A 27,911-nucleotide genomic window follows, 5' to 3' on the forward strand; every position below is an offset into this window, starting at 1 on the left:
ATCATGTTGTCACGTGGTTCTGGGCTATAAGTCATCAGTCATTCCTTCCTCGCGGAAAAAACAGCTGACAATCCTTTCGCGCCGTGTTTCCTCGGATTGCCCTGGCAGAGCCATAACAACGGCAACCATGGAGCCCCGTTCATGTTTTTGTTTGTGCTTCCGGCACCGTGATGGTACATGGGATGCGCGGACGAGGGCGATACTCCAGCGCTACACAGCAGCAATTCATCTTGCTTGCCATGATAGCAAGAGTGTGAGCCAGTCGTCTCGTACTGTCTACTGCCGCCGGGCTAAAGCTGGCACTCGAGGAATGATCTGGTTTAATCTCTCCCCCTCTATAAACTGTCGCTGCTTTCATGAGTGGCCCTTGGCTGAATCGGCCAGGGGGCGCAAAAAGCAAAATGGAAATGATCCCCGAGTCAATGCCCCTTTATTCGTTTCTAAAAAATAGAGTCGTCCTCGCTGAGACACTAAAAGGGGGCAAGTCGTACTAGAGGACTCAGTGTATGCAGAAACACAGTTGCCGTTCTAGTAATTCCATGGGGCCGCCAAGCAACCCCACCCGTTGCTTCCCCCTTCCCCAACCTTCCTGGGCTACCAGTGGCAGTGTCCCCTCCCCCCCCCCCTTTGTGTCATGAAGTTATAAACGAATGGCCAGAGGAAGTAAGAAACAGAGATTGTTAGTGCCAGAATAAAATGAGGCGGGAGGCAGCCTCTGGGGCTATGACAGTCCTCGGCGAGGACAATAAAGCAGTGCGGAGGAAGGGCCCAGGATGCTGCTGCTATGACAGTCGCAGGCAGTACAGAATCTTTTCTTTATTAACAGGAAAGGGTAGGGGCTGAGTTACGTCCAGCACCAGTGCTATGAAGAAGACGGTTACCAGCCTCCCTCCACCATTGGCTATGCAAGGGAGTATACACGGCGGAGCCTCATTCCCAGTTTACCTCGGTCACTTACCAGCACCGGGCCAGCCTCACCTAAGGCCAGCCAGGAGCATCGTCACGGCTGAGTGAGCAGGACGGCACCTGGGGATATCAGTCATTCTACGGTCTCCCACCGGGAGCGGGAGAAAGACTGGATAACAACATGCGTAAGGGGACGCTTCACTTGCCAGCATTCGATCTACACAGCAGCGTAACACACATAGGATTGAGTACTAAAAGAAGTCAAGGAAATGATTCTCTTCCTTTCTTCACGGTGGTGAGAGGAACCGAGGAGCCTATACCCTGAAGCATGCAGCTGGATTGGACCAATGTTTTGAACCTACTAGACGATATGGAGCTCAGCCCAAGAAGCAATATTTCCAGAGACGCGTGGACTGTGGGATAGATGAGGTATCAGTACCGAGCCGCCTCATGACGCGTCCCATTGGTCCTGGCTCCCGTTACGCTTGTTTCACGCAGCACTCGTGTAGCCTGGGAGATTTATTAGCGAACCGCTTTGGCATTCATAGTTTCTGTAACGGAGCTTTGGATCAGAAAGATTTGTTTCACCCCTCCCCCAAAGAATTAACAGCGATCGGATCCCAGTTATCTCATACGGTCCATACTAGGAGCTCCTTTTTGGATTTGGACTCGCAGTCGCACCCGTGGCTGATCAGTAGCTCCACGTGGGCAAAAGGAAATGTAATCAAAAGTGTGCGCGGCTTTTTGTTACTGCCGCTGCATCTCGAGTTCAGATGCTGTGCCAGAGCGGTCAGTGGGTGCACTGTGGGATACCGCCAGGGCCAAAACGTCGATTTCCGTCCACACTAACCCTAATCCGATATGTTTATATCGATTTTAGCGCTACTCCTCTCATCTGGGAGGAGTACAGAAATCGATATAAAGTGCTCTTTATATCGATATAAAGAGCATTGTAGTGTGGATGGGTGCGCTGTTTAAATCGATTTAAACACGTAGTGTAGACCAGGCCCTAGTCTTCTAGCCATTGCAACATTTAAACCACAGTGACTGTACCATAATAACATAAAAACTGCTTTTCTCATTTGAATTCTTAGACTTTGAATGACAGGTACTTGAACTTCAGCTGCATTGATCCTATTCCACCCACATGTAATAGATGCTTGTACATGTGCAGATTCATGTTCCTGATGTCATCATCAAAAAGAATCTAGGTGTCAGTCCTGCCCTTCCTTCTCTTTTAATGGGACTACACCAATATGAGAGCGTGGGCAGATTGCCTGTGTACAGTTTATTCTTGGCTATTTTGAAAAGGAGCAGATCATCTGGAATAAGAGAAGGAGTAATTCTATTGCGCAACCTTTTCCCCAGGTCAATCACAAGATATTTGAAGCGGTTTTGCCCACTTTCTTTTGTAAATGGCTGCAGTATCCAGCTTCTGGGCACTATTCCAGACATTTGGGAGCGCCAAACTTCAGGTTCGTGGTATAAGTGTGTTTAGGTTATAAAAGATGAGCACAGAATGGGGTTTATGCCTTTATTATCTCAATGGCTGCATTTTGGGAGATTTAATATTTACTACTGGCCTCTATTCCATGAGTAAGGAAACATATCAGCTTAGATGAATGGCTCAGAAGAGGACATATCTCAGTTGAGCCTAATCAGCTCTGTCTTTAGAAGAGGGGAGGGTCAAATGGTGTCTAGGTCTCCTGAGGCAGAGCCCACTCTACCAGGTAGGAACACCTGTTCCTGCCCTCTCAGTCTAGTTGTCAGAACAAAATGCAAACCCAAAAGTTGGAGGAAATCTTTTAATTTCTTATTACTTTGACAAGTTTAGTTACACATTCTTCATTCACCTTTAACAGTCCACCAGTGCCCATAGTATCTACTTTACTTTCCTACTACTCTCATTCCTTATTTTCCACTCTGCTCTTCAGGCTTTCTTCATTTCTTTCTCTCATTTCACTCCTTCCAAAGCTGACTCTTACCTTTGGGTGAGTTTTCCACTTCCTGTCTCCAAAGCCCTCTTCCCTTTCAATACTTTTGTAACCCCACCACCGCCCCAGGAAACTTTCCTGCATTAGACTCTTTGAAAATTCCTTGTCCAAGCCATCTTATTTTGAACTATTATCACATGCATTTTGTTTGTTTCAAGTTCCACAGAATAGGGACCAAGTCTTTTGTATTTGCAAAGGACCATGTATGCTCACAACAGTCCATAGACAGTTGATAACTTAACTGGAGTGTTATCTCCAAACACTGTTGAAAATCTGTGTTTCTCCACTTTTATAGAGCTCTTACCTTCCGCTCTCTTTTCTCTTCTTTTCCCACCCCCATTTCAGTCATTTTTTTCCATAACCTATATGATCTTATCACTAAAGTTAAAAAATGTCATACCAGCAGATTACAGTTTTCTCTAATTTGAAGAATAGAAATGTCTTTTGCAACATGACATCTGACTGTATATTCCCATAGAAGGATCAGAACTGTAGGCGTTGTACAGAGGTAACAGAAGGCTTGGTCCTGCTACCACTGAAGTCAATTGCAGAACTTCCACTGACTTCACTAGCAGCAGGATCAAATCCAGAATTGTGCTGATCAAGAAGAAACTGGAACTGTTATTCACTAGCTTATGTTCTTGTACAGCATCCTCCAAATTGTCATGTAGCAATACTTGGTGTTCTGATGTCCTCTCTGTTTCCTTTTCTCCAGATGCCATGAATTGTCTCACATATTTAGTTTCTATTACAATAGAATGATCAGTGGTGATGTGAGCTGTTGATTTTCTGCAGACTAAGATATCAGAAAGGTTGTCCATGTTTATATTTAAAAAGCAAAACACAAAAAAACCCCACACCTCCACACACAACAACAGCTCTGTAGAAATAACAGAACCGAAGCCTTGGGAACATCCTTTTTTTGTTTGTTTTTGTTTTTCCCCCCCAAATTTTGCTTCCAAAGATCAAAATCGACCTCCTGATAACAACTCGGGGTTATTACAGATAGATGAACAAAACATTTTTTTTCATTCTATATTGGCCATGTCAACTTCCATTCCAAACATTTTCAAAGAGAAACCCTGAGGAGTCGTGTATAACTTGTCTGAAACGGTTGCCTATCTACCTTTGTTACTAATACTGTAGAATTACTTAAGCAGTCAAAGCAGATAAAATCATTTGGTTCTTTTGCATTTCTGCAGCTAGTTTTGCCATATGAAGTTGGTCTTAAGATCTGATTTCTTTCAAATTTTGATCTCATTCAAATTTTATTCATTTCTGCATTGTCCTAATCCTGCTTCTGAAATATTCACAGGAGGGAGGGGGGAGACACACTGCAGTTCAGTGCAAGACTGCAAAATTGTTTTACTGTGTGGCATCCATTCTGTGCCGTCTTCTGCATGCTTGCTCTTTTATGCCACCCACTCCTTTCCTTCATCTGCATCTCTCAGGCCCATTCGCCTTTTCAGTGGTTGAGATACTGTGTCAATTAGAGGGGCGGGAGAGTTAACAGAGCTGCCTCAGGAATTGATTCTTGTCTGCCTTTCTGAGCGGTCTGTGTGCACAGCAGCGCATGATATGATTTTACACAATACCCAGTTAATATCGTATTCAGCAGCTTCCTAGGGAAGAGCTGGATTGGAAAATAAATAAATAAATGAATAACAGTACTTCTCTGCAGACCAGAGGGAGTGAATGGACCAGAGCTAAATTTGGAACACTAAATCTTGGTTTCCAAATGCGTGCTCCCACGTACATACATCTATCCTTAGTCAGCTTTTCCATGTGACCCTGTTGAATCCAGTGCAGCTGTTATTTATAGATGGTAGGGGTAGTGATGGCATTATCTTTTAGCACTGTTCAGGACTGAAATTATAGTGTTCTTCTGCAGTGATACAGGGCCAGATGCCCTCCACAAGAATTCAGATCGATGGCTCGTTTTGTAAATGTTCCAACTAACAGATGATTGCAGAATAGCCTTCCCCATCTTTTTATTTTTAAAGGCAGGAAATAAAGGGTATTGTAAAAAATTAGAATGGGTTGTGATTATCACTGGCTTCTTCTCTGGACGTACATAACAAAATTGAATCAACTGGTCCTTAAGTGATCATTCTTTTTTCTTCTCTTCCATTTCCCCATACAACCTGTTGTAACCCGAGGGAGAAAACTGTGTCCACTGAAGACAAAGACCAACTCTTTCCAGATCAGGCTGTCTAAAGTAGGCTCCCAAATAATAACTGTCTGATATTCCAAGGTGCTGAGTATCTGTAGCTCCCAATGATTTCACTCAGGCTTGTGTGTGCTCACTAAGTACCTGAGAAAATCTGTTGGTGTGTATTTAGGTTTTTGGTGCCTTATTTTAGTTCCCAAGCTTGAAAATTTAGGCCTAAATAGAAAATATAATAGCTTTATTTTCTTTGACATATTTGTGGAAACTAAGCTTTGGAATAGATAACAAATCATATATTCCATTTTCAATACCCCACCAGTATAATGCAGCCACTTCAAAGGTGAAACACAGGAGCTGTTTAACTGCAGTAGATAAACATGATACATGCATGTGTAAGCATGAAAGGGGGTCAATTTATGAATTTGCCAAGATATCATTTAGATTTTTAAAGTTGAAATCTAGCAAACTCGGTTTAGCAATGTATAATTGAATCCAACAGAATGACACTTTTTTATTGAGTGTAGGGAGTGGTTAGTCTTACTAGTTTTAATGCTGGGGAGTTTTCAGGTCAACTTTTAACTGGAACAGTATTTCTCAAATCAGTATACTTGTTTATTCTTAACCAACCAACAATTTATTAATTCACCCAGAACCACATTAATATACAATCAGCAGTTCACCACTCAAAAGTAAATGCAACTGTGTGTACTAAGTGCACAAATACAGTTTTGAGAGCAATTATCACAGACTTGAGTTGAGGCTTAGCAGTTATATCAAGAAACAATGCAAATTATCAAGATTTCTTATTACATGTGCATATAATCATGAGTTCCCAGTTCTTTAATGCCTAATACATTTATCAGCCTTCCATGGTGTCATGGTATAATTCTCCACTCTGAACCTTAGCGTCCAAAAGATGGGGTACCAGCATGAATTCCTCTAAGCTCAATTATCAGCTTAGTACTTGTAGCGCTGCCACCAGCCAGGAATTCCAGTGCCTGGTACACTTTTGTCCCTCCAAAACCTTGCCCGGGGAACCCCAAGACCCAGATCCTCTAGATCTTAACACAAGGAAAGTAAACTCTTTCCCCACCGTTGCCTCTCCCAGGCTTCCCCTCCCTGGGTTACCCTGGAAGATACTGTGATTCAAACGCCTTGAATCACAAAACAGAGAAGAAAATTCACCTTCCCTCCTCCTTCTCTCTCCCCCTCCCAGACTCTCCCTGAGAGAGACAGTAATCCTAACACGGAGAGAAATTAACCTTTCTCTCCCCCTTCCCTCCTTTCTCCCACAAGTCCTGGTGATCAACCCGATCTCTGGCGGTCTCCACAGAATAAAAAAAATCAGGTCCTTAACAAGAAAATGTCTAATTAAAGAGAGGAAAACCGTGATTAAAATTACTTTGTAATTTAAGCATGGATTAGTACCTAGGGTTTTCTGCTTAGACACTGGGTAATACCCTCCCAGTCTAAGGTATTCAAGTACCAGTAATTAAATTCTATTCTCAGTGCAAAATAAAATTTGACTCCGTTACCCAGCCAAATGCTACATTTGCAAAATAAAGAAAACAACATAAGCCTAACTTGCCTTGTCTCCTGTACTGTACTATTTGACTCTGATAAGAGGCCTTGTTATCGTGAGGATGATTTGAGGAAACGTGGTGCACGTTGGTTCATCTCAGATCCCAGAGAGAACAACATCCCTCAATATCTAACAGCACACACAGAAACTATCCTTTCTCAAAGATTTGAAAGTATCCTGTCCCCTGATTGGTCCTCTGGTCAGGTGACAGCCAGGCTCACTGAACTGGTTAACCCTTTACAGTCAAAAGAGATATAAAGTACTTCTGTTCTATTAACTCCTACTATCTCTTTATGACACATGGGTATACCTGTCTTTAAGGAGCTTTGAAGCATATGGTTGTGTCTCTTTGACTAGATTAATCCCAAAGGGACAAGTTTAGAATATTAAAGCAAATTGCTTAAAGTTATTGTTTTCAGTATTTCTTAGGCCAATTTGCTTGGACTTATAAAGGAGTTAAAATCTAAAATATGGTTACTTAAGGTATTACTGGAGAGGGTAGACTCAGCAAGATAACATTTAGTTATTTATATTAAAAAGGAGAGGAGCGAGTAGTCTTTGAAATGAAATCTCACTTTTTCTTATCCTGTTCACCCTGGGATGGGGGGAGGGGCCTTTCCCACAGGCATTGTTCCCAGTCAACTTTCTTGAGCACATGGTGGCTTCAGTTTATATAACCTAGTTTCAGGTCTTGTAGGAAGGACTCCTCCACACACACACCCTCCTCCACCCCCTAAGAGAGTTTTAGAGTTTTCAGTTTCTTTGCAGCTTCCATTGGTATCCACTAGATGGTGATAGTGTAGACAGATTTTTTTCAATCCTTTTCTTATCAGAGGCTTTTTAAGTCTGATCTATTTCAAGGATTGTAGTTTATCATTAGCTACTACTATCCGTTGGGATCCCTCCTTTTAAGCAATTTATCTTAATATCCCAAAGTTTATAGCTTCATTTGTATCTTTTGACGTTTATTTTTCCTTGTGCCAGTGCCAGACAATTCCTATCACTCAGAGGTGAAAGTAACTTAACGGACTTACCGGTATGCCGGAGTCCTGAGCGGGGGCCTGGCCTTAACCAGAAGAGGTCTGGCCTTTCACGATTTAAAGGCCCTGGGGTTGTGGCTGGGAGCCCCAGGGCCTTTAAATCACCCCAGAGCTACCAACTGCAAAGGCAGCTGAGACCCCCAGGGCTCAGGGATGAATTAAAGGGCCCAGGGCTCCAGCCGCCGCGGAGCTCCGGACCCTTTAAATCACTGCAGGAGCCCTGCCGCCATTACCCCAGGACAGCCGGGCTCGGGCAGGGATTTAAAGGACCCGGTGCTCCTGTCACTGCGGGGTAGCGGCGACAGGGCTCCAGCGTGATTTAAAGGGTTTGGGGCTCCCTTCAGTTGCAGGAGCACCAGGCCCTTTAAATCTCCGGCCAAACCCAGCTGCAGGAGCCCTGGGCCCCTGGCAGCAATTTAAAGGGCCAGAGGCTCTGGCCACTGCGGGGAGCCTTGGATCCTTTAAAGCACCGCTGGAGCTCTGGCAGCCAGGCTCGGTTGGCTCTTTAAAGGTCCTGGGGCTCCCCGCAGGGGCCGGAGCCCCAGGCCCTTTAAATCACCACCAGAGAAGCCGATCCAGTCTGGCACGATGTATCGAATTGTACTGGCTTACTTTCACTTTTGCTATTACTTCTACAGTGCAATTATTTACGGTGATAACCAACACAATCCTTATAATCTTCTAAATTTGGAAGGCTTGTTGACAGAGGATGTTGCAGTGGGGAAGGTTTAGGTTGGATATTAGGAAAACTTTTTCACTAGGAGGGTGGTGAAGCACTGGAATGGGATACCTAGAGAGGTGGTGGGATCTCCTTCCTTAGAGGTTTTTAAGGTCAGGCTTGACAAAGCCCTGGCTGGGATGATTTAGTTGGGAATTGGTCCTGCTTTGAGCAGGGGGTTGGACTAGATGACCTACTGAGGTCCCTTCCAACCCTGATATTCTGTGATTGTGAAGGCCAAAACTATAAATGGGTTCAAAAAAGAATGAGTGACGTTCATGGGGGATAGGTCCATTATTGGCTATTAGCCAATATGGTCAGTGGTGCAACCCCCTGTTCTGGGTGTTCCTAAACCTCTGCCTGCCAAATGCTGGGACTGGACAACAGGAGATGAAGCACTGGCATTGGCCACTGTCGAAGACCGGATACTGAACTGTATGGACCATTGGTCTGACCCATTCTTATTCATGGCCATTCTTATATTAAGACAAGTATACTTTATTTAGGACTTACAATAGACATTTCCCACATGTAGAAGGATGTTGATCTGACTCACAAGGCAAACAAATGTACAGATTCTAATTTGGGGTGAAAGACCTAGAGTACTTTTTCTCTCTCCCAATCTAGCTAAAGAGCTTTTATCCATATGCAAATTCTGAGAGATTCCTGTCCAGGTGATTAATGATACTCTCATTTAGCCATTTGAGTTTCTATTCTTGGGGAGAACTCCTGACTTTGGGGGATCTGTGGGTCCTTAGACAAAGTGTCTCGTGATGCATGCCATTTTCTTCTCTTCCTAGGTGGATCTTATTTTAGGAATAAACAGAGATGAATAGCTTTTCTAATTTTTACGGGCCAGAAGAAATCAGTAGTTATTAATCAGTCAAGGCATATCTGTTCTATATATCCCTTACCCATGTTCTGCATCATTCTAGCTATCTTGCATCATTAGGATTATGATTAACTTCAAATCTCTTGCAGACTAAATAGTCTTCTGCAGTTATATGCATATGAAAGACAAGGGGGAAACAGGGTTTTGGTGGTCAAATCAGGTGTCCACAGTGAACTGGGTGGATGGTCTCAGTTCAAGCAGTCAGGTGTCCATGTCACAAAAAAAATACCTCCACAGCTGACAGATTTCAAGATTGATTTTTTTTTTAACAGTTTCAGTAAAGTTGGCTAGGACCAAATGATCTTATCCTTCTTCTCTGCTCAAAAATAATATTTTCTATAGCTATCTATTAATAAAACTTTTTTTTTTTTACACACACTGTAAAAGTGTAAAATTCAAGTTAAGTTGAGCCTTAAGCAAGACCCAAGAGCGGAAGTTCTTAAAATAGCTTTTGAGTCTTCTCCGGGAATCTGGCAGCATGATGTTAAGTTAGGAAATACATTTGTGCCATAAATTTTGGCTGCATGGTTTTCATATTTTTTTCTCCCTTTTTGAAAGTGTATACAGATGTTTTATGGTTGTTGTATGAAAATGTTCCAGGGCCAGTACTGAAAATATGGGGTTAGAAAACTAACCTTGATGTGATTGGTGTGGTTTTTCCTTCCACTGACAGGTGGGAGTGTGGTCTCCTAGGAATCTGGACTCCTGGGTTCTCATCTTGATTCTGCCACTAACAAAGTGACCTTGAGGAATTCCCCTCTTGTCTATGCTGTAGTTTCTCCATCTTCAAAATTTAGTCACCAAGTGTTTGTTGGGTTGGCTTACTTTACTGATCTTTGTAAGGAGCTGTTTATTCCCTAACTGAAATGTGATAGATATTTCAAGTAAAATTATTAGTCTTTAAAATCAGAAAACAAGAAGGAATTCAAACTTAACTTTGCTCAAATGCAAAATCTTTGTTTTGAACAGCTGTGTAAAGTAATATGACAGAGCATTGATTTCCCATATGCTGTACAATAAGCATCTAAACACCTTTCCTCACACTTGTTAGCGTAAACAAAAATCCTTCTCAGAAGATGCTTTTGTGGTACTTGGCTAGCTCAGAGGATTGATAATGGGAAACACAGTTTCTCACCTTTGGGTCCCTGTAGGTTTGTTAAGTGAAAGTGGTTTTCAGACCATAGCAGTGAGCAGGAAGAAGAGGTCTTTAATTAATTAATTGAGTAGCTTGGGGCCACAGACTTACCCCTCTCTTCTCCAGCTCCCCCAAACCTGGCACCCTTTTAAGTAAGAGGGAGAACACAGTTTTGCTGTATTCCAAAATCATGACTGAAGATGATCATCAGACTTCAATCTGTGTTTGGTATGTGACAGTTAAATATTGATTTGAAATCTCTGTAGCATTCATATAGATAGATATGTGACTGTATCTTCTGCATCCTATTTGTCCCTTGTGAGGATCGAAATGAAATAAATAAATAGCCAGCACAATATTCTTTCTCCCCCAATGCCACAGATTATCTGCCAGGATGATTTGTCAAAAGGAGTGTTGCAGACTCTGCTTGTACAGCAGAAGATACACCACCACCTAAAAGGTCTAAAAAATTCTGCATAAAAAAAATGTCAATTTGCCTTTAAATGCTACATATACTTTATTGGTATAGATCTGTGAAAGGCGCTGCATATGCCACAAAAGCCCTAGCACCTTACTGCATTTCTTGCTGAGATTAAAAAACAAAACAAAAACTGGGAGATGGTACTCAACAGATATTTCTTCACAATTTTCATTGCACTGAGTAAGAAATATGAGTCTACCAAGCTGCCTGTTGAACTATCTTCTGCAGCTTAACTGCAGCAAGAAAACAGTAATCCTATTGTGCTCCTACAGCAATCTCTTGGGAAGCAGAAGGCATTGAAATTACTGAGCAGTTGTCTTGTCCCTTCCTCACCTGCCTTTGTAGCTGTAAATATAGTGTGTGCCTATAAATAACAGTTTGCTGCACCTTTAAGCTCGTTCCCTAACAAGAGGAGGTGATTTACTGAGGTGATAAGCTGTAACTAATACTAGGGTATCATAATAGGTAAATAGATTAGCACAGTGCTTCTCTGTATTTTGCTTTCTAGGGAGTCCACTGGCTCATTCATTCATTGTAGAGGCTTACTACAGCACATTGCAATACGCCAAGTTAAATCAGTTCCAGGATTGTTGCTATTGATGGTTGTATGTATAAAGCTAATGAAATGCATTAGTGAATCTATCAGACAGCATTGATTGTTTAGGATCTCTTCTTTTCTCCTTCAACACCTCTTCCCAATAAAAAGGTTATAATGGGCAGAGTCCATTATTCAGTATCATGATTAGATATTTTGAAATGCATCATTGTTTTGTTTTGGAGTTTTGAATGATGTGAAGTACAGTAAGTCGGATCATTTGCAGCAAGGTGTTAAAAACTGAATGTGCATTTAGGGTTTCATCCATGGATTCCCCATCTTGAATTAATTACTTTTACATTGTTAAGAATCTGACTTTCCTGGCGACTATGGATCATTAATTAGCCAAACTATTGTTTATCTGTTCTGTGTTAATGACCTAAACCAAGGCTGCCCTCAGGGCAGGTAATGATGCATTCTTCAGTCCCGAGCATCCCTTGTCTGTGTAACAGGTGATTGCTCTGGGCTGAGCCAGGACCACTAAACTCATTTTAATAATTAAATTGTACTAATCTTTCAACTTGATGCAGAAGCATTCATTTTACCCATGAGCCTTTCCTGTTCTGTCATTCCTCAAATAATTTCTCGGTTCTTTCCAAACAGACTGCTTCCTTTTCCCATTTCTCCTGCACCACCTAGTGACCGGTCTTTCGAATGGATTGCCTTTTTTGGTATATATGTCAGCACATATATAGGCACTTGCAATGACTGCGCTACATCCTGGGTCCACATAAACATGCATAGCACTGCCTAAGATCGTAGTTATCAGTATTTTATTAAAATGCTATTGAAAACATGTTTTTAATTTCAAGACAATGATTGATACACTTATAATTATGCAATACTTTGATCAAATACACTAGAGTATGTTTGGTGGAAACAACGTTGCACTGTGTGGACAACATATCAGTATAAAGGGGGCCTAACAAGCTAGGAGCAATATTAAGATATGTTGCCAACTCTCATGATTTTTTTTTATTGCCAGTCTTAAGCTATCGAGTGTTTTTCTTTAAAGCCCCAGACTCTGGACTCAAGTGATTATACAGACATCTCAGTGTTTTAATAAGTTTGTAGCCCACATGGCTGCAGAGAGATGTTATTCATGTGTCTCTTAAAAGTCAGAAGGAAATTAAAATAACACCATATGAATGTGTGTGTATTATATAATGTTTTTAAACCATTGTTCATGATTTTTTGAGGCTTAACTCATTTAAATATGAGGGTTTGGCAATACTGGATCTTAAATATGCAAAAGGCTATAAAATGGATATAATAGGACTGATTTTAATATTGAGAGGATATGGGTCAAACTCTGCCTTCAGGTATGCACATGTGAAGGCATCATGTTGCACTATATTTGTAAGTCTCCCTGGAAGAATGAAAGTAAGACCATAGGGCTAGGTGGCAGGAGCTGACACCATTGAAAGTACCTTTCCTAACTTTCAAATATATTTTTCTCACTTTTTCAACATCTTCTTGGCTGCTTATAAATGAAATTGCCACCCTCCCTTTTTTCCCCCCTCCACTGATTCCATTTTTCTCCATTCCACAAACATACAGGCCTGTTGCTATGGGTTTTGGTGTTGGTTTGCTCCTGTCATCCAATTTAGCAAGCTAGCATTAATTTGTTTTAATAAAAATACTGAAATCCTTAAAATAAAATAATCACATGAAGAATTACACGGGTTTTACAAAAGAGAAGTAGGTCAAATATTGTGCCAATCAACTGTGAGAATACCCCTTTAAGAAAAATAAATGGGGAATACACTAAAACTGTCAGCCCATCATTTGGTTGCCTGTATATGCTGCTTTGGTATGACCTGGAAAAGCCTGTGTGACTTAGTATTGTGGGAAAATGTCAATTTTAGTATTTTAACCAGAATATCCTTTATATTTGGGTTTGGGATGGGGATATGGCAGCATAAAGAATTCCTGTTCTACCCTTGCAAATGCTGACTTTTTATTTTAACAAGCAAGCTACATTATTATATTCAAGGGGCATTGTAGCAATGCAGCATAGGAACACAATTTAAATCAATCATTAAACTGCAGCAGAAAGAGGCTGTGAGAGGCAGTGTGGATGGTCCATCTGCAAAACTGTGCTCCTGTTTTACAAGGAGGAGGCGTTAGAGGGTGTGTGGAGAGAAAAAGCAGCTGCTTGACTGTTCTCTGAGAGGGAGAGACTGACTGTTGGCACCATCTGTAGCTGTCCTTTGTGCTTGCTTCTTTATCTGTTCATTATAGTGATGCTGAATTTCTCGTGCTTTGAGTTTCAATGAGTTGAGATGTGCCTAATACTGTCAGCACAAAAAACTGAAACTAAGTACACTAAAGATGAATAGTGTAATCTGTAAATTCATTTTCATCTTACTTGAATAGGCAAAGGAAGTTATGTTCTTCAGAATCCAGCTGTACCAGATGCGTGTGTGGCGCATTTCATCTCACCATACTAAGTGCAAACCAGTATAAGGGGGGTTTGGGAGGAAGTTGCAACATTTCAAACAGACAATGGCAAAATCGCTGAGGGAATGTCTACACCAGGGGTGGGCAACCTATGGCACGCGTGCAAAGGCGGCACGCGAGCTGATTTTCAGTGGCACTCACACTGCCCGGGTCCTGGCCACCGGTCTGGGGGGCTCTGCATTTTAATTTAATTTTAAATGAAGCTTCTTAAACATTTTAAAAACCTTATTTACTTTACATACAACAATAGTTTAGTTATATATTATAGACTTATAGAAAGAGACCTTCTAAAACATTAAAATGTATTACTGGCATGCAAAACCTTAAATCAGAGTGAATAAATGAAGATTCGGCACACCACTTCTGAAAGGTTGCCGACCCCTGGTCTACACTGCAATGGAAACCCAGGATTTGAACTTGGGCTCAAGCCTAACCCCTCTTCAGTCTACACAAACATTGCACTAACCCCAGGCTTGGACCCCAGGTCCAAGGACCCCATGGTGTTGGAGGGTCCAAACCAGAGTCAAGCTGGGACCCAGAGTTTAAGACCAACTGCTTTGCAGTGTTGACACAACCCCACTGGACTCATCATCTGGGAGTCCACCAAAAGAACCCCACTGGCCGATTTTTGTCATACTGCATCACAAACACAAGGCTAGAGTGACCACATTTTGGGAGAGTGCTAGGCAGTCTGGGGTACAAGTGGTTGGAGTCAGGCCTGCATAATGCAATGTAGATCCTGTAGCCTCAGGCTGGGACCCAAGGGTTCTGCAGTTCCTAATCTAGGGTTACAGATGTAGACGCTCAAGTCCTAGCTTAACAAACCCAGTATTGGCTACCTCGAGTTCCAATTACCCAGAGCTTCCATTGCAGTGTAGGCATACCCAGAGGGGTTTTCTCTCTCCCACCCTCCGCTTTGATGGAGATAATGGTGGATTTGACATTTTTTGAGACAGTTCTGAACTGGTCTCTTTTCATTCAATGCACAAACACAAATTATTATTATACATCGTACATGACTGGGAAGTGTCCCAGGAGAGGAAAGGTTAAACCTCTCAGTAATGAGCAGTGAGATGGGGATGAGTACATTTGTTATATTTTATACCTTCAAATTCTTACTTTCCAAAAATGTAAGTCATCTCTGGATAATTTGTAGCATGTAACTGTCTCCCTTATCTCAAAAGCCTGGCCATTCTCTGACATTTATATTTCACCTTTACAAATGTGTGCATTTGATATTAGTAATGATGATAACTCATTAATATCTTACCTTCCCTCCCTACTCAATGCGATGTTATCTCATTTCCATTGCAAATTATTTGGCCAGGAGTTAACTCTGTTTTTTCAAAGCAGGTACTGGCTTTGTTTGCAGATTCATGTCCTCAAATCCATTAGGCGGATGCTTTTTATCTTTATTTGTCAAGCACTTATATGTGTGCACTAGGAACAGCTCCCTCCTCACATCAAAGCCACGTTTAAGATGGACGGTTTCCATTCGACACCATAGTAATTACACTCAGCTGTGGAGGTGCTCAGCATCCGCTATTATTCTGACATGGCTGCATTTACAGCTCAGCAGAACACTTTGTTCATTTTTCTCAGAACTCAAGTAGGCATAGTGTGCATGAGGAGACTATGTTAGGCAGTGATTTTTATCTGTAGGCGGCTTGAAAAGGGGATGGGAGGGAAAGACCCTTTGTCACTGGCACATAAGTAATGATATGCCAGGGATAAAAGGTGAGTATAATTTGATCAAATGCTTGTTGACAGATTCCTTGGCTATAGAGAAGCAGCGCAGAATGACACTCGTTGCTAGAACATTTAGGCACAGAGCTCAGTGGGAATGGTTTCTATAGGCTAGATGTGATGCTAGCAATTTCAGAGTAACCATATTTAGTTATATAAGGAATCAGTATCCCCTTCTTGTCATAGAAGGATTCTAAAGTACCTCGCAAAGCACCATTATTGACCTTGCATGTGGCAAATACAAAGAAATTACTCCATCCTCAACACCCTGATGTGTGTTTAATTTTCTTGAATAGAATTGGTTTTCTTAAATATTTCTCTGGCTTGGCGAGTAGATTTTTTTTTTTTAATTTCTAGTATTTTTATATAAAGACACATTTTTCTGTGTTCCTGTCAAAATCTGAGACTCTTACACTTTTCACAGTGTAACTTTCCAATTACATCCTTTGAAACTTGTTCTGATAATCATCAATTATACCACTTTTGAGTGTATAATGGAAGAAGAAGGTGAGGTCCTTTTAAATGATGGGTAATTATGGTATCACACCATTACAAAAAGCATACAATTGAAAATAAACATCTATGTATTGGACATCTCCTCACCTGTGTCACTTACATTGGTAAACCTGACATCATGTTTTAAACCTCATCTACTTTTGACTATTTATACCACAGGTATATTTTAGACTGGCTTTCTGGTTTTTGCCCACTAGAACAAATTGTTGTTTGGGTACACAACAAATTGTTGTTTGTAGGGAAACATCTACATTTAAAACCTTTTAATTGACATTCAAGACTGTTTTTTATTGGCGTGAAGATCTGCAAAACCCTCTTTTAAGGAAGAACAAAATAGACCCTTCTGTTTGACAAAGTTGTTTGTATCAACCACAAAATTTTGCAGTTGGTCTGAGCTGTATCTTATTGGAATTCTTCACCCACCACTTAGCGCAAAAGATCTTTAATTACATTTCACAACAGTTAGTTATCATATTGGAATTTAAAAGGGCAGCTCCTTGGTTTAATCACTTTTCTGTGAAGATGTACTAGATAAAATCCTGTTTCACTGCAATCAATGGAGCCTAGATTGTGCTTACTGTCATTTGTAGAGGCTCTGTTTATCAGAATTTGTGTGCTTTTTGTAACATAGGCCAGAATTTTGGAGCCTCTAAAAATCAGGCCTCTTATTTAGATGGCTAAGGCCCCAGTTTATCAAAGCGTGTAAGCATGTGCTGATCTGTGAATATATGAGTAGTCCCATTGACAAGAAGGCGAAGAAAAGCCATCACAATAAATCATATATAAGACTGGCTATATTAAGAAAAGCTGATTGTGCAGATTGTGGAGATTATTTATAATAAACTAAATCCAAACTAGAATAACTAGCAGAACCAAAACTATCATCTGCTGCCTATTAACATTAGAGGTGGAATGGAATGTGGGAGACTGTAGAAAGAAATCTTGATTTCTCTTGCTCCCCTCTCCTTATCTACCAATGATCTCATCTCTGTTTCTCCCCTTCTTATAGTTTTCCCCCTTTTAGTATAGCAACATATTCTTCATATGATAGTAGTGGCTCATGGGGAAAGTTTTCAGAACTGGTGTATGTCCATTCAGTTAGTGACTAATGTGGTTTAAATAGCCTGCACCTCAATACAGCTGCACTCTTCATTAATTTGTACACCTTCATTTTGTTTTGTTTGCACAGCGCTTCTTTCGTCGTGGTGTGAGGAGTTGGGACGGCTCTTGCTGCTTCGTCACCAGAAAAGCCGGCAAAACGATCCTCCCGGGAAGCTACCCATGCAACCCCCCATGAACTCTATGAGCTCCATGAAACCCACACTCTCTCATAGGTGAGTCACGCAAGCCTGCTATTATGAGAGTAGGTGCATATACAAATTCAGTGAGAAATCTTTTAACTGAAATGCTTATTACCGTGACAAATCGGGAGAAACTGGTTGAGACTTTGCAAGTGGAAGGCAGCTTGTGAAAGTGATCATGAGATGGTAGAGTTCTGATTCTAACAGCTGATAGGAGGGAAGATAGAAGAGTAAAGATAATGGATTTCAAGAAGGCAGGCTTGACCAAATTCAGGGAGTTGGTAGGAAAGATCCCATGGGAAGCAAGTCTAAGCGGAAAACCAGTTTGAGAGAGTTGGCCGTTTTTCAAAGAGACATTATTAAGGACACAAAAGCAAACTATCCCACTGCATAGGAAAAATAGGAAGTATAGGAAAAGATCATCCTGGCTTAACCAGGAGATCCTCAATTATCTGAAACTCAAAGAAGAGTTCTACAAAAACTGGAAACTAGGTCAGATTACAAAGAACAAAAGCATGTAGGGATAAAATTAGAAAGGACAAGGCACCAAACGAGATTAAACTAGCTAGAAACATAAAGGGTAACAAGAAAACATTCTACAAATATGTTACAAGCAAAAGGAAGACCAAGGACAAGGTAGGCCCATTATTCAATGAGCGGGGAAAGACAATAATATAAAATATGGAAATTACGGAAGTGGTAAATGCCTTTCTTGTTTCCGTTTTAACCAAAAAGGTTAGTAGAGATCAGACATCTAACATAGTGGACACTAGGGAAAATGAAGTAGGATCTGAGGCTAAAGTAGGGAAAGAACAAATTAAAAATTATTTAGACAAGTTAGCTGTCTTTGAGTTGGTAGGACCTGATGAAATCCTAGGATATTCAAGGAGCTGACTCAGGAAATATCTGAGCCATTAGCATTTTTATTTGAAAATTCTTGGAAGGGTGGAGAGATTCCAGAGGACTGAAAGTGGGAAAATATAGTGCCAATTTATATAAAGGGGAATAAGGACAACCCGTGGAATTACAGACCAGTCAGTTTAACTTCAGTCCCTGGAAAGATAATGGAGCAAATAAGCAAGCAATCAAGATAAGTAACAGTCAACATGGTTTTCTCAAGAACAAATCGTGTCAAACCAACCCAACAGCTTTCTCTGACAGGGTAACAAGCCTTGTGGATGGGAGGAAGTGGTAGATGTGGTACATCTTGACTTTAGTAAGGCTTTTTGATACTGTCTTGCATGACCTTCTCATAAACAAACTAGGGAAATACAACCTAGATGGAGCTACTATAAGGTGGGTGCATAACTGGTTGTAAAACCATTCCCAGAGAGTAGTTATCAGTGATTCACAGTTAACCTGGAAGGGTTTATTGAGTGAGATCAGTCCTGGGTTCAGTTCTGTTCAATATCTTCATAAATGATGTAGATAATAGCAGAGAAAGTACACTTACAAAGTTTGTGGATGATACCAAGCTGGAAGGGGTTGCAAGTGCTTTTGAGGATAGGATTAAAATTCAAAATGATCAAGACAAATTGGAGAAATGTTCTGAAGTAAATAGGATTATCAGCACAAATGCAAAGTGCTACGCTTAAGAAGGAACATCAACTGCACATATACAAAATGGGCAATGGCTGCCTAGGAGGGAGTACTCTGGAAAGGGATCTGGGAGTCATAGTGGATCATAAGCTAAATATGAGTCAGCAGTTAAACTCTGTTGCAAAAAAAAGCAAACATGATACCGTGATTTATCAGCAGGAGTTGTTGTAAGCAAGACATGAGGAGTAATTCAGCTCTACTCCACACTGATAAGGCCTCAGCTGGAGTATTGTGTCCAGTTCTGGGTACCACATTTCAGGAAAGATGTGGACAAATTGGAGAAAGTCCAGAGAAGAGCAACGACAATGATTAAAGGTCTAGAAAATATGACCTATGAGGGAAGATTGAAAAACTTGGATTTGTTTAGTCTGGAGAAGTGAAGATTGAGGGAGGACATGATAACAGTTTTCAAGTACATAAAAGGTTGTCACAAGGAGGAGGTAAAAAATTGTTCTCCTTAATCTCTGAGGATAGGACAAGAATCAATGGGTTTAATAGTTATCAGGGTAGTTAAGCACAGGAAAAAAATTGCATAGGAGATTGCAGAATCTCCATCATTGGGGGGTTTTAATAACAGGTTAGACAAACACCTGTCAGGAATGGTGTAGTTTTTACGTAGTCCTGCCTTGAGTGCGGGGGGCTGGACTAGATCACCTGCTGAGGTCCTTTCCAGTCCTACACTTTTATGATCCTATAACGAAGGATAGCTAAAGTGGTTCATTCACCGATTGGAACTAGAGACATCAGCAATACTAAATAAGCTAAATTTTCCGCATTGCTAACTACCCAGTACATGGTGATGTGCCTTTTCCATTTCCCAACCTGAATTCAGATTTAGCAAAGAAGCATGTAATTGGCCCCCTGAGATATCAAGCCTTAAGCCCCACCCTAAGGAGGCAAACTGTACTGACGTTAATTAAAATAACACTGCTGTGCATCACTCCTCAGATTTTTTCCCATGGAATATTTAAAGAACACTGCTTTTTCTCTGGGCTGCAAACTTTTTTTGAAGGTTTTTTTTTCTTTTAGATTCCATAGTGATGGTTTCATTAGAAATATCTGTATAGATTAGAGTAGATTGGATGTTGCATCACGGTGTTAATATTATGGGGTTAATCAGGGAAATGAGAACCTTCACTGCACTCTAATGTCATCAGTCAGGAGAAATTCATAAAAGAATGATCACATTTGAGTGGAAAAGTGAGCCCCAGGATTGTCTGAGGAGAGACTAAAGCATGCAGGATATGAAACCTCTAGTTCCCAGCTAGCTGGGAAAAGAGCAGTGATATTGCTTCAGGTCAATGAGAGATTGGAAGGTTTCGTGCAGGCAACATCAGACATTGGAACTGCATCCCTTATGTTTCTTTTTTATTTATTTTTAACATCACAAATTAAAAATAATTTCTACAGCTGCTCTGTCTATAGCCAAAATGTAGGAAACTTTTATTATTAAACCACGATAACACTGTACACTAATTCAAATTGCCACTTTATGCCAATGTGTTTGGCTCTGTATTTTCATATTTGAGTTTGGGGTTTTCCTTTTGTTTTTGTTTTGGTATATTTCTATTTCACTAATGGAAAAAATACAGAAGCTACACATCATTTACTAAAAGTAATACCCCTTATTCTAATATAACTGATTTTCGTGATATGTGACTAGGCTGCTTCTTTTCTAACTTAGCTTATGAAATGATTTGGATCAAATACTTAATTACATTAGCTTGATGAAAACAAATTTCTTAGTAGAAAACCCCTTTGATTCTAAAAATAATAGTTGGGCTCCTGCTGTTTGGACTTTAAATAAACTCCTGTCCTCTTTTCATCATCCAAGATGAAATCAGATGAGAAGTCTGCATAGTAACACACTCTTATTGGAACCCGCAGGAGCTACTCAGTAGAGCTAGGGAAAGACAGAATGATCCAGTGTCTAGGGCATTAGTATGTGACGTGGACACTTGAGTTCAATTCCTTGTTCCACTACAGACTTGTTATGTGACCTTGGGAAAGTCACTTAGTTTTCTGTGCCTCAGTTCCCCACCTGTAAAATGAAGATAATAGCACTGCCTACCTCCTAGGGGTGTTGAGGATAAATACAATAAATATTGTGAGGCTCTCAAATAGTATAGTAATGGAGACCATATGAGTAGCTAAGAGGGATAAAAAAAGCAATCAGCAATAATCTTGTATGGCTGTCATCCAGTGAACCAGCCCATCATGTATCATAGTGTAAATAATATGTCCTGTCAAAGCCTAGATTTAGATTCTAAGATTGATAGGTCTTGAAATACCTGATGGACTTAAGTCACAGTTCCTGAGTTCATTGGACCTCTGACCCCTTTGTGGACTCTCTGAGGGCATCCCACTTAAGTCTTAGGCCTCTTGCTGTCACCTTTCTCAGGCAGAGTCCTGCAACACACTCCGTGTACACCAGGGAGTTGGTCTACAATTCCATTCACAGTGATCACCTTAGCAAGTCTGATTTGAGTTCAGCATCTCCTGTCCTGTTCTCTCAGGAGCAATGACCAGGGTTTTCCAGTGCTTTTTAAAGCAACTATGATTTATTCAGAACATAAGCATTACAGAGAAAACTTATCTTAAAAACCATAAACAGTTTACGTGCAGTCCTTAGCTTACAAGGCAGACATCCCTCTCCCACCTGGAGACCCTGGCAGGGTTCAAAGTCTGTCCTTGTTGGTCTCAGCATGTCACTTCTTATATTGAGTGAAAGTGACCTCCCTCTCTATGTCAGGCTGGTCACTTTATACGGTTCTCCTTTCTTTGTGTATCAGGTCTTTTAAACCAGATTACACTAGTACATGCAGTTTCCTCCAAGAGCTGAGGTTACTGGCCTAGAAATTTGTATTACCCCTCAGTGATTTTTGTTCCTCTAGGAAACTCCTGTAACTCCTCCACGGGATTAGAATAAAATCCCTAGCCCATACGGATACATATAATGTTTATGAAATCAATAGTATAGTCTTTGGGTATTCCATGTACTCATAATAGGTCACCGCCTGTACTAACACGTACCCTCCAGTTATGTTCACAAGTGGGCATGTCCAGTTGAACACCACACTTCTCTCTCTTTCTCCTGGAATACTATCTTGGGGGGAAAAAAAGCTTTACTTTGGCTGGCACTATGAGGTAAATCCTAAATCAGAGTTGTTCAATGCTGTGATGTCCCACTGGAAACATCACTTCTGTGGCATATCTTCTTGTAGTGGTGAAATTTAACATAATGGCACGCAGCAGCCTCTGAGGCCTGTTGAGTATTTGTATCATCACTTCAGAATGTGCATTCATTTCAGCTCTAAATTGGACCCTAATCTAGCCATTGTAAATTATATGTCAGATGGTAGGACAGGTATAGCTGATTTGCAACTGCCTTGCAGTCCTTGCTGAAACTGTACATTTCCATGATTGTTCTGCATTGAACCTATAAAACATAAATTAAATATAGAGTGGGGATTTACTGGGTTGTTCTTTGGTTTTTGGTTTGGGGTTTTTTGGTTTTTCCCTTTAAAAAAACAGAGGACTAACAGCAATCATGAAATCCCCCCCTCAAGGATACAAAGTCAAACTGGGTTGAGGGAGGCATTAGCTTTCTTCCAGTCTTCTGGAACTTTCCCAGTGCTCCAAGACTTACTGAAAATTAACCTTAACGATCTAGTGAGCTCTTCAACCAGCTCTTTTAAAACTCTTGAACACAAGTCATATTAACCTGCTGATTTCAAAAAGTCTAACTTCAATAGCTTCTGTTTAACAACCTCCAGAGATACTAGCGGAATAAAAAGCATGTTATCACTATATGATGAGACTATATCAAATGTTCCCCCCCCCCAATACATACCAAAAATATTTATTGAACACTTAGCCTTTTCTGCATTATTATTGTTCTAACACTTATATCTACTAATGGACCAATACCATTGTCTTGGTTCTTTTTGTTCCTCATATGTTTAAAAAACTCCTTCTCATTCCTTAACTATCCTGGTCATAGATTTCTCCTTGTGTCCCTTGGCTTCCCTTACAAATTTTCTAGAATTCCTAACTTCTGATTTATATTCAGTGCTGTCAACTTCCCTATTCTTGTTATATATTGTATTGCTTAAAGTTGCCTTCGCTTCCCCTCTAAACCAGGTTTTTTTTTTAACTAGTACAGCCTTCTTCCAGGATCATGGGTTTTTTGGGATATTATAAAGCTTTCTTAAATGATTTCTAATTATCATTCAGATTTTTCTGATTAAATTCTTCCTTCCAGCTGATTTAGCTCAATTGTTTTCAGCTTTGGGACCAAGTATATACAGGAGACCATGACTTGATCACATTTATAATGTGCAAGCAGAATAAATTCCAGACCAGTATATATATAATATATACTGGTCTGGAATTTATTCTGCTTGCACATTATAAATGTGATCAAGTCATGATCTCCTGTACCTAAGCTACCATTATTTATTAGTTCTGTGATCTGTTCCTCTTTCAGACAAGCTCTAATAAAGAACCCATCCATGTTGGCTGCAACACTTTTGAGTTAGGAGAGTGTCATCTATAATGTTTAGGAATTCCAAGGATGTTTTACCACTGGCAGCATGAGCCCTTCAGCCTATGTCAAATTGAAATCCCCCATGATCATACAGCTTTTTTTTTTGCCCTACACCTTATAGGTGAATAAGGAAGCAGTCATCCTGTTCCGTAGTGTCATTTGGTGGTCTGTAACATACACCAACTATTACCCCATCTTGTGTTTTTATCTGTTAAGATGTTGAATCATAACATTCAAGATAATTTTCATCTGAATTATCAATTATTATACATCAGGGGTCGGCAACCTACGGCATGCATGCCAAAGGTGGCCGGCAGGAGGCTGAGTGGGGCCAGTGGCCAAGACCTCAGACCAGTAGCAGGTGCGCCCCTTGGCTCCCCCCTCACCACACTCGGGTTCTGCAGCTCCTGGAAGTATGAGCCGCCGGATTGCGGGGCCCTGAGCCTGCTGTGGGAGGGGCAGCAGCGGCTCACACTCCTGGGAGCCACAGAGCCCGAACACAGTGAGGAGGGAGCCGGTGGGTGCACGGAGACCTCTGCCCGCATGCATCTGCTCCAGGAGCCCCCTGGGTGGGGGGCCCACTGGGCCGCAGCCCAGGCAGGCGCACCCCCACAGCTCACCCCTCACCACACTCGGATTCTGCGGCTCTTGGAAGCAGGAGCCGCTGCTGCCACTACCCCTCTTGCAGCTCCCCTACTCCTGCTGCCTCAGCACTCTACGTGGAGTTGCTTCCACGTGGAGCCAGCATCTGACCAGCATGGGCATGGTAAGGGGAGTCCCGGGGAGCAGTCAGGGAGCAGGGGGAGGGTTGGATGAGTCGGGAGTTCTAGGGGTCCTGTCAGGGGGCGGGGAGTGATTGGATGGGGCGTGGGAGTCCCGGGGGTATGTCTGGGGGCAGGGGTGCGCATAAGGGTTGGGGCAGTTGGGGACAGGTAGGGGGTAGGGTCCTAGCGGTGCAATTAGGGTTGGGGGGGTTTCAGGAGGGGGCAGTCAGAGGACAAGGAGCAGGGAGGCTCAGGTAGGGGGTGGGGTTCTGGGAGGCAGTTAGGGGCAAGGGTCCCAGGAGGGGCAGTCAGGGGACAAGGAGCGGGGGGGTGGGTTGGGGGTTCTGACAGGGGCAGTTGGAGTGGGAAGTGGGAGGGAGTGGATGGTGGCCGGGCTAGAGCAATGCTCTCCCCTCTTTTTTGATTGTTGAAATATGGTAATCCTAGGTGGAGGGGAGTGCATGGGGGCTGGTGCCCGCATGCATCCACAGCAGCCTGCAGGAGCCCCCGAGGGGGCACTGGGCCACAGCCCGGGCGGGAGGGGTGAGGGGCGCAGCTACTCCCCACTAGCGGCACCACCGCCTTTGCAGGGGTGCTGCCCCCCTGCACCGTGCTGGCTCCTCCATAGCTGGGGCATGCTGCTGCCACAAGCAGGATTCTCTGGCTCTCCTGTGCCTCCAGAAGGCGGCTCCTCCCTGCTGAGCTGCTGCAGCAGCCCAAGCCTGGCAAAGCCAGTGAGTGGACTCAGGGTAGGGGCCACCGGGATGGGGTGAGGAGGGCTCGTGGTGGGGCTGAGCACCCTCCAGGGGAGTTCAGGGGGCGGGGAGAGGGGAACCTGGTCTGGGGAGCAGCCCCTGGGCATGGCTGGCCCCTGGGGAGGCTGGCTCCTGGGGTCTATCAAGGCTCGTTGGGATTTGCCCTCAATGACCAATGTGCAAGGGGGTCGGGGGGACGCAGGGTGGAAGTTTTGCCTAGGGCGCAAAATATCCTTGCACCGGCCCTGCCCCAGGGGTGCGTCTACCCCAGGTTAAGAACCACTGCACTAAACTGATAAGATCTGCATTTTAATTTAATTTTAAATGAAGCTTCTTAAACATTTTTAAAAACTCATTTACTTTAAATACAACAATAGTTTATAGACTTATAGATAGAGACCTTCTAAAAATGTTAAAATGTATTACTGGCACGCGAAACCTTAAATCAGAGTGAATAAATGAAGACTCAGCACACCACTTCTGAAAGGTTGCTGACCCGTGTTATACATGCACATGAATTTCAAAGGAACTCGGGGACAAGCTTCCAGGTTTGTCCCATTCCTCATGTATAGTCCAACTGTTTTTTGAAAGCTTAAGCTAGGTTGGTGAAAAATTGAAACAACTAGGCCAAGAGGGCTCTGACAGTAATATTTCAGGTCAAACACAGGGCAAAGGGAAGCAGAAAGCAAGGCTGAAAGTTTCTTGTGTTAAAAGGTATATATTTGGATGGTTTTAGCCATGGCTTCGGGTTGTGTGGTTCTGAACGCACAGAACCTGAAAATCTCTCTCTGCTTGGGTTTTTCATAAATACAAAATGTTGTCGTTTAAAGGTTAGAGGCAATTATGTGCTCTAATTATTTATTCAATATTTTTCACTAATAGTAAAGTAACTGGGTGCAAAGTCAGTTGCATGAAAGCCAAACAGTTCAATAAAATAAAGACTTCAATTTGAAAAAAGACATGCTTTTAGTTCAACATGAAATGTGGTTAGATTGTAAGCTCCTTGTGGCAGGAGTTGTCATTTGTGTTTTATGGAGCACTGAGATCTCTCTTGGCTCTTAAATAACTCATTTGATATTTCAGTAAACACAGTGTGGTGCGGTAGTTAGTGCAAGACTGGATAATAAACTCATTAATTTTGTTCCCAACACTGATGTTGATTAATGAAAATCCATCCCTGAGCAGAGCGCCAACATGAGACCTGGCCATCACTTAAGTCCCAAATTAGCCCTTCTGTGAGAGTTTAAATGGGATTTAGCACATAATCCTGGGGTTGGCCCTCAGCATAGGGTAAATTTCAAACTATGTGGCTGTGGGCAAGTGACATACACTATAGGTTCCCAATCTGTGCTAATATGTATAACAACACATACTTATCACACAAGGTAGTTGAGTTTTAATTAATATTTGTAGAGTACTTAAAGATCCTGGGGGAATGGTGCTGTGTAAGTACAAATTATTGTTATTACAGTATCTTCCTCTTATTTTGATCAAGTCTATACTTACCGCATTTATTGAATTAAGTGGTTGACCTTGTTCTACCTGGACCTTATTAAGCCCAGCTTTAAATGGGCATAGCTTTCTTCAGAGTGTGTGGGAGCTATGTTACTGCTGCTTGTGATGAGTTTGACTCCGTACAAGTGCCAGGGTGCACGTTACAGATCGTACAGCGCATATCTATGATTACGCTGTCAATAACAATGTCTGAAACCACACAGCTGGCTGCTGTAGTTTCATATGTTACCGTGAGTCCTCCTTTGGTTCTTTTTATCTTCTATCTCATTTTGAATTTTGGCCTTCCATATTAATTAAATGGCAGCTTTCTTATAGCCAGTGATTGAATTATAATAATGCCTGCTTAGAGCAATCAAAATTGATTGAAATAAAGGGATAAAGCTATTTTTTTAATACAAATGATTTGGTTCTGGAGGTTGTGATAAAATTAAACTGACATTCGAATTAACCAGTAATTCAGTTAGGTTTTAGGCATTTTATTTCTTAATTATCATTATTATTTTATGTCTAAGCCATGGCTCCAAAATAGCACTTTCGATATTGTTTAAAATTGTTTTAAGGTAGATAGCATGATGGTGGTTTTTTTTTCCATTTGAAATATAGCCAGTAACAGAGGTGTAGGGAGGTGTTTGTGGCTTGTTGGAGATAATTTGCAGCTAAAGTTTTTGTGTGCGTTTAGGGTTTGTTAAGGTCAGATGTCATCCAGTTCCAGAGTATTGATGGAATCATTTCTGAACCAACTGGAGAGTCTGCCTCCATCACTATCTCTGGCAATTTTGACTAACAGTGAAGATAGCTGTTTTAATCACTTTCCAAGGCCAGTAATTTTAAAAGTAGAAGCAGTGGAACAGAGGCCATTTTTTTTGTGAAAACAAACCTTTCTATATTATGTACACTTCTTTTCTGAGAGTCTGGGTCCTTTCCACACCTAGCTTGGGCTTGAAACAGAGGAGGCATCTGCAGACTTTGAAAGAATGTCCATCTTCTTGTGATGAAACTGTAAAATATGTATAATAAGGGACTGAACAGGACTAACAGATGGTGAATGCTTAATTTAAAGGAATATGTCCAGTAAGGCAACCTATGCTACTCCTGATTCTGCAAAGGGGGGGAGGGGTTGTTATTATGTGGGGAGGGGGTGGACTGCACCATCAGAAGGAAATAGATTAAAGAAAAGTTCGTAGTCCAAA

The 27,911-nt window shown here is 41.7% G+C and overlaps 1 protein-coding gene across 13 annotated transcripts in view; it reads left to right on the forward strand.

The window, feature by feature from the left end:
* The window catches only part of ZMIZ1 (zinc finger MIZ-type containing 1), a 522,010-nt gene that overhangs the window by 435,774 nt on the left and 58,325 nt on the right, over window positions 1-27,911 (forward strand). For all 13 annotated transcript variants that reach the window (XM_032786391.2, XM_032786404.2, XM_032786405.2 and 10 more), the window contains one exon: window positions 17,428-17,572. In XM_032786391.2, coding sequence (XP_032642282.1) covers window positions 17,428-17,572 — 145 coding nt within the window. The remainder of the gene's footprint in view (window positions 1-17,427; window positions 17,573-27,911) is intronic.

The sequence above is a fragment of the Chelonoidis abingdonii genome, chromosome 15 (genome assembly GCF_003597395.2).
Source record: "Chelonoidis abingdonii isolate Lonesome George chromosome 15, CheloAbing_2.0, whole genome shotgun sequence".
Classification (NCBI taxonomy): Eukaryota; Metazoa; Chordata; order Testudines; family Testudinidae; genus Chelonoidis; species Chelonoidis abingdonii.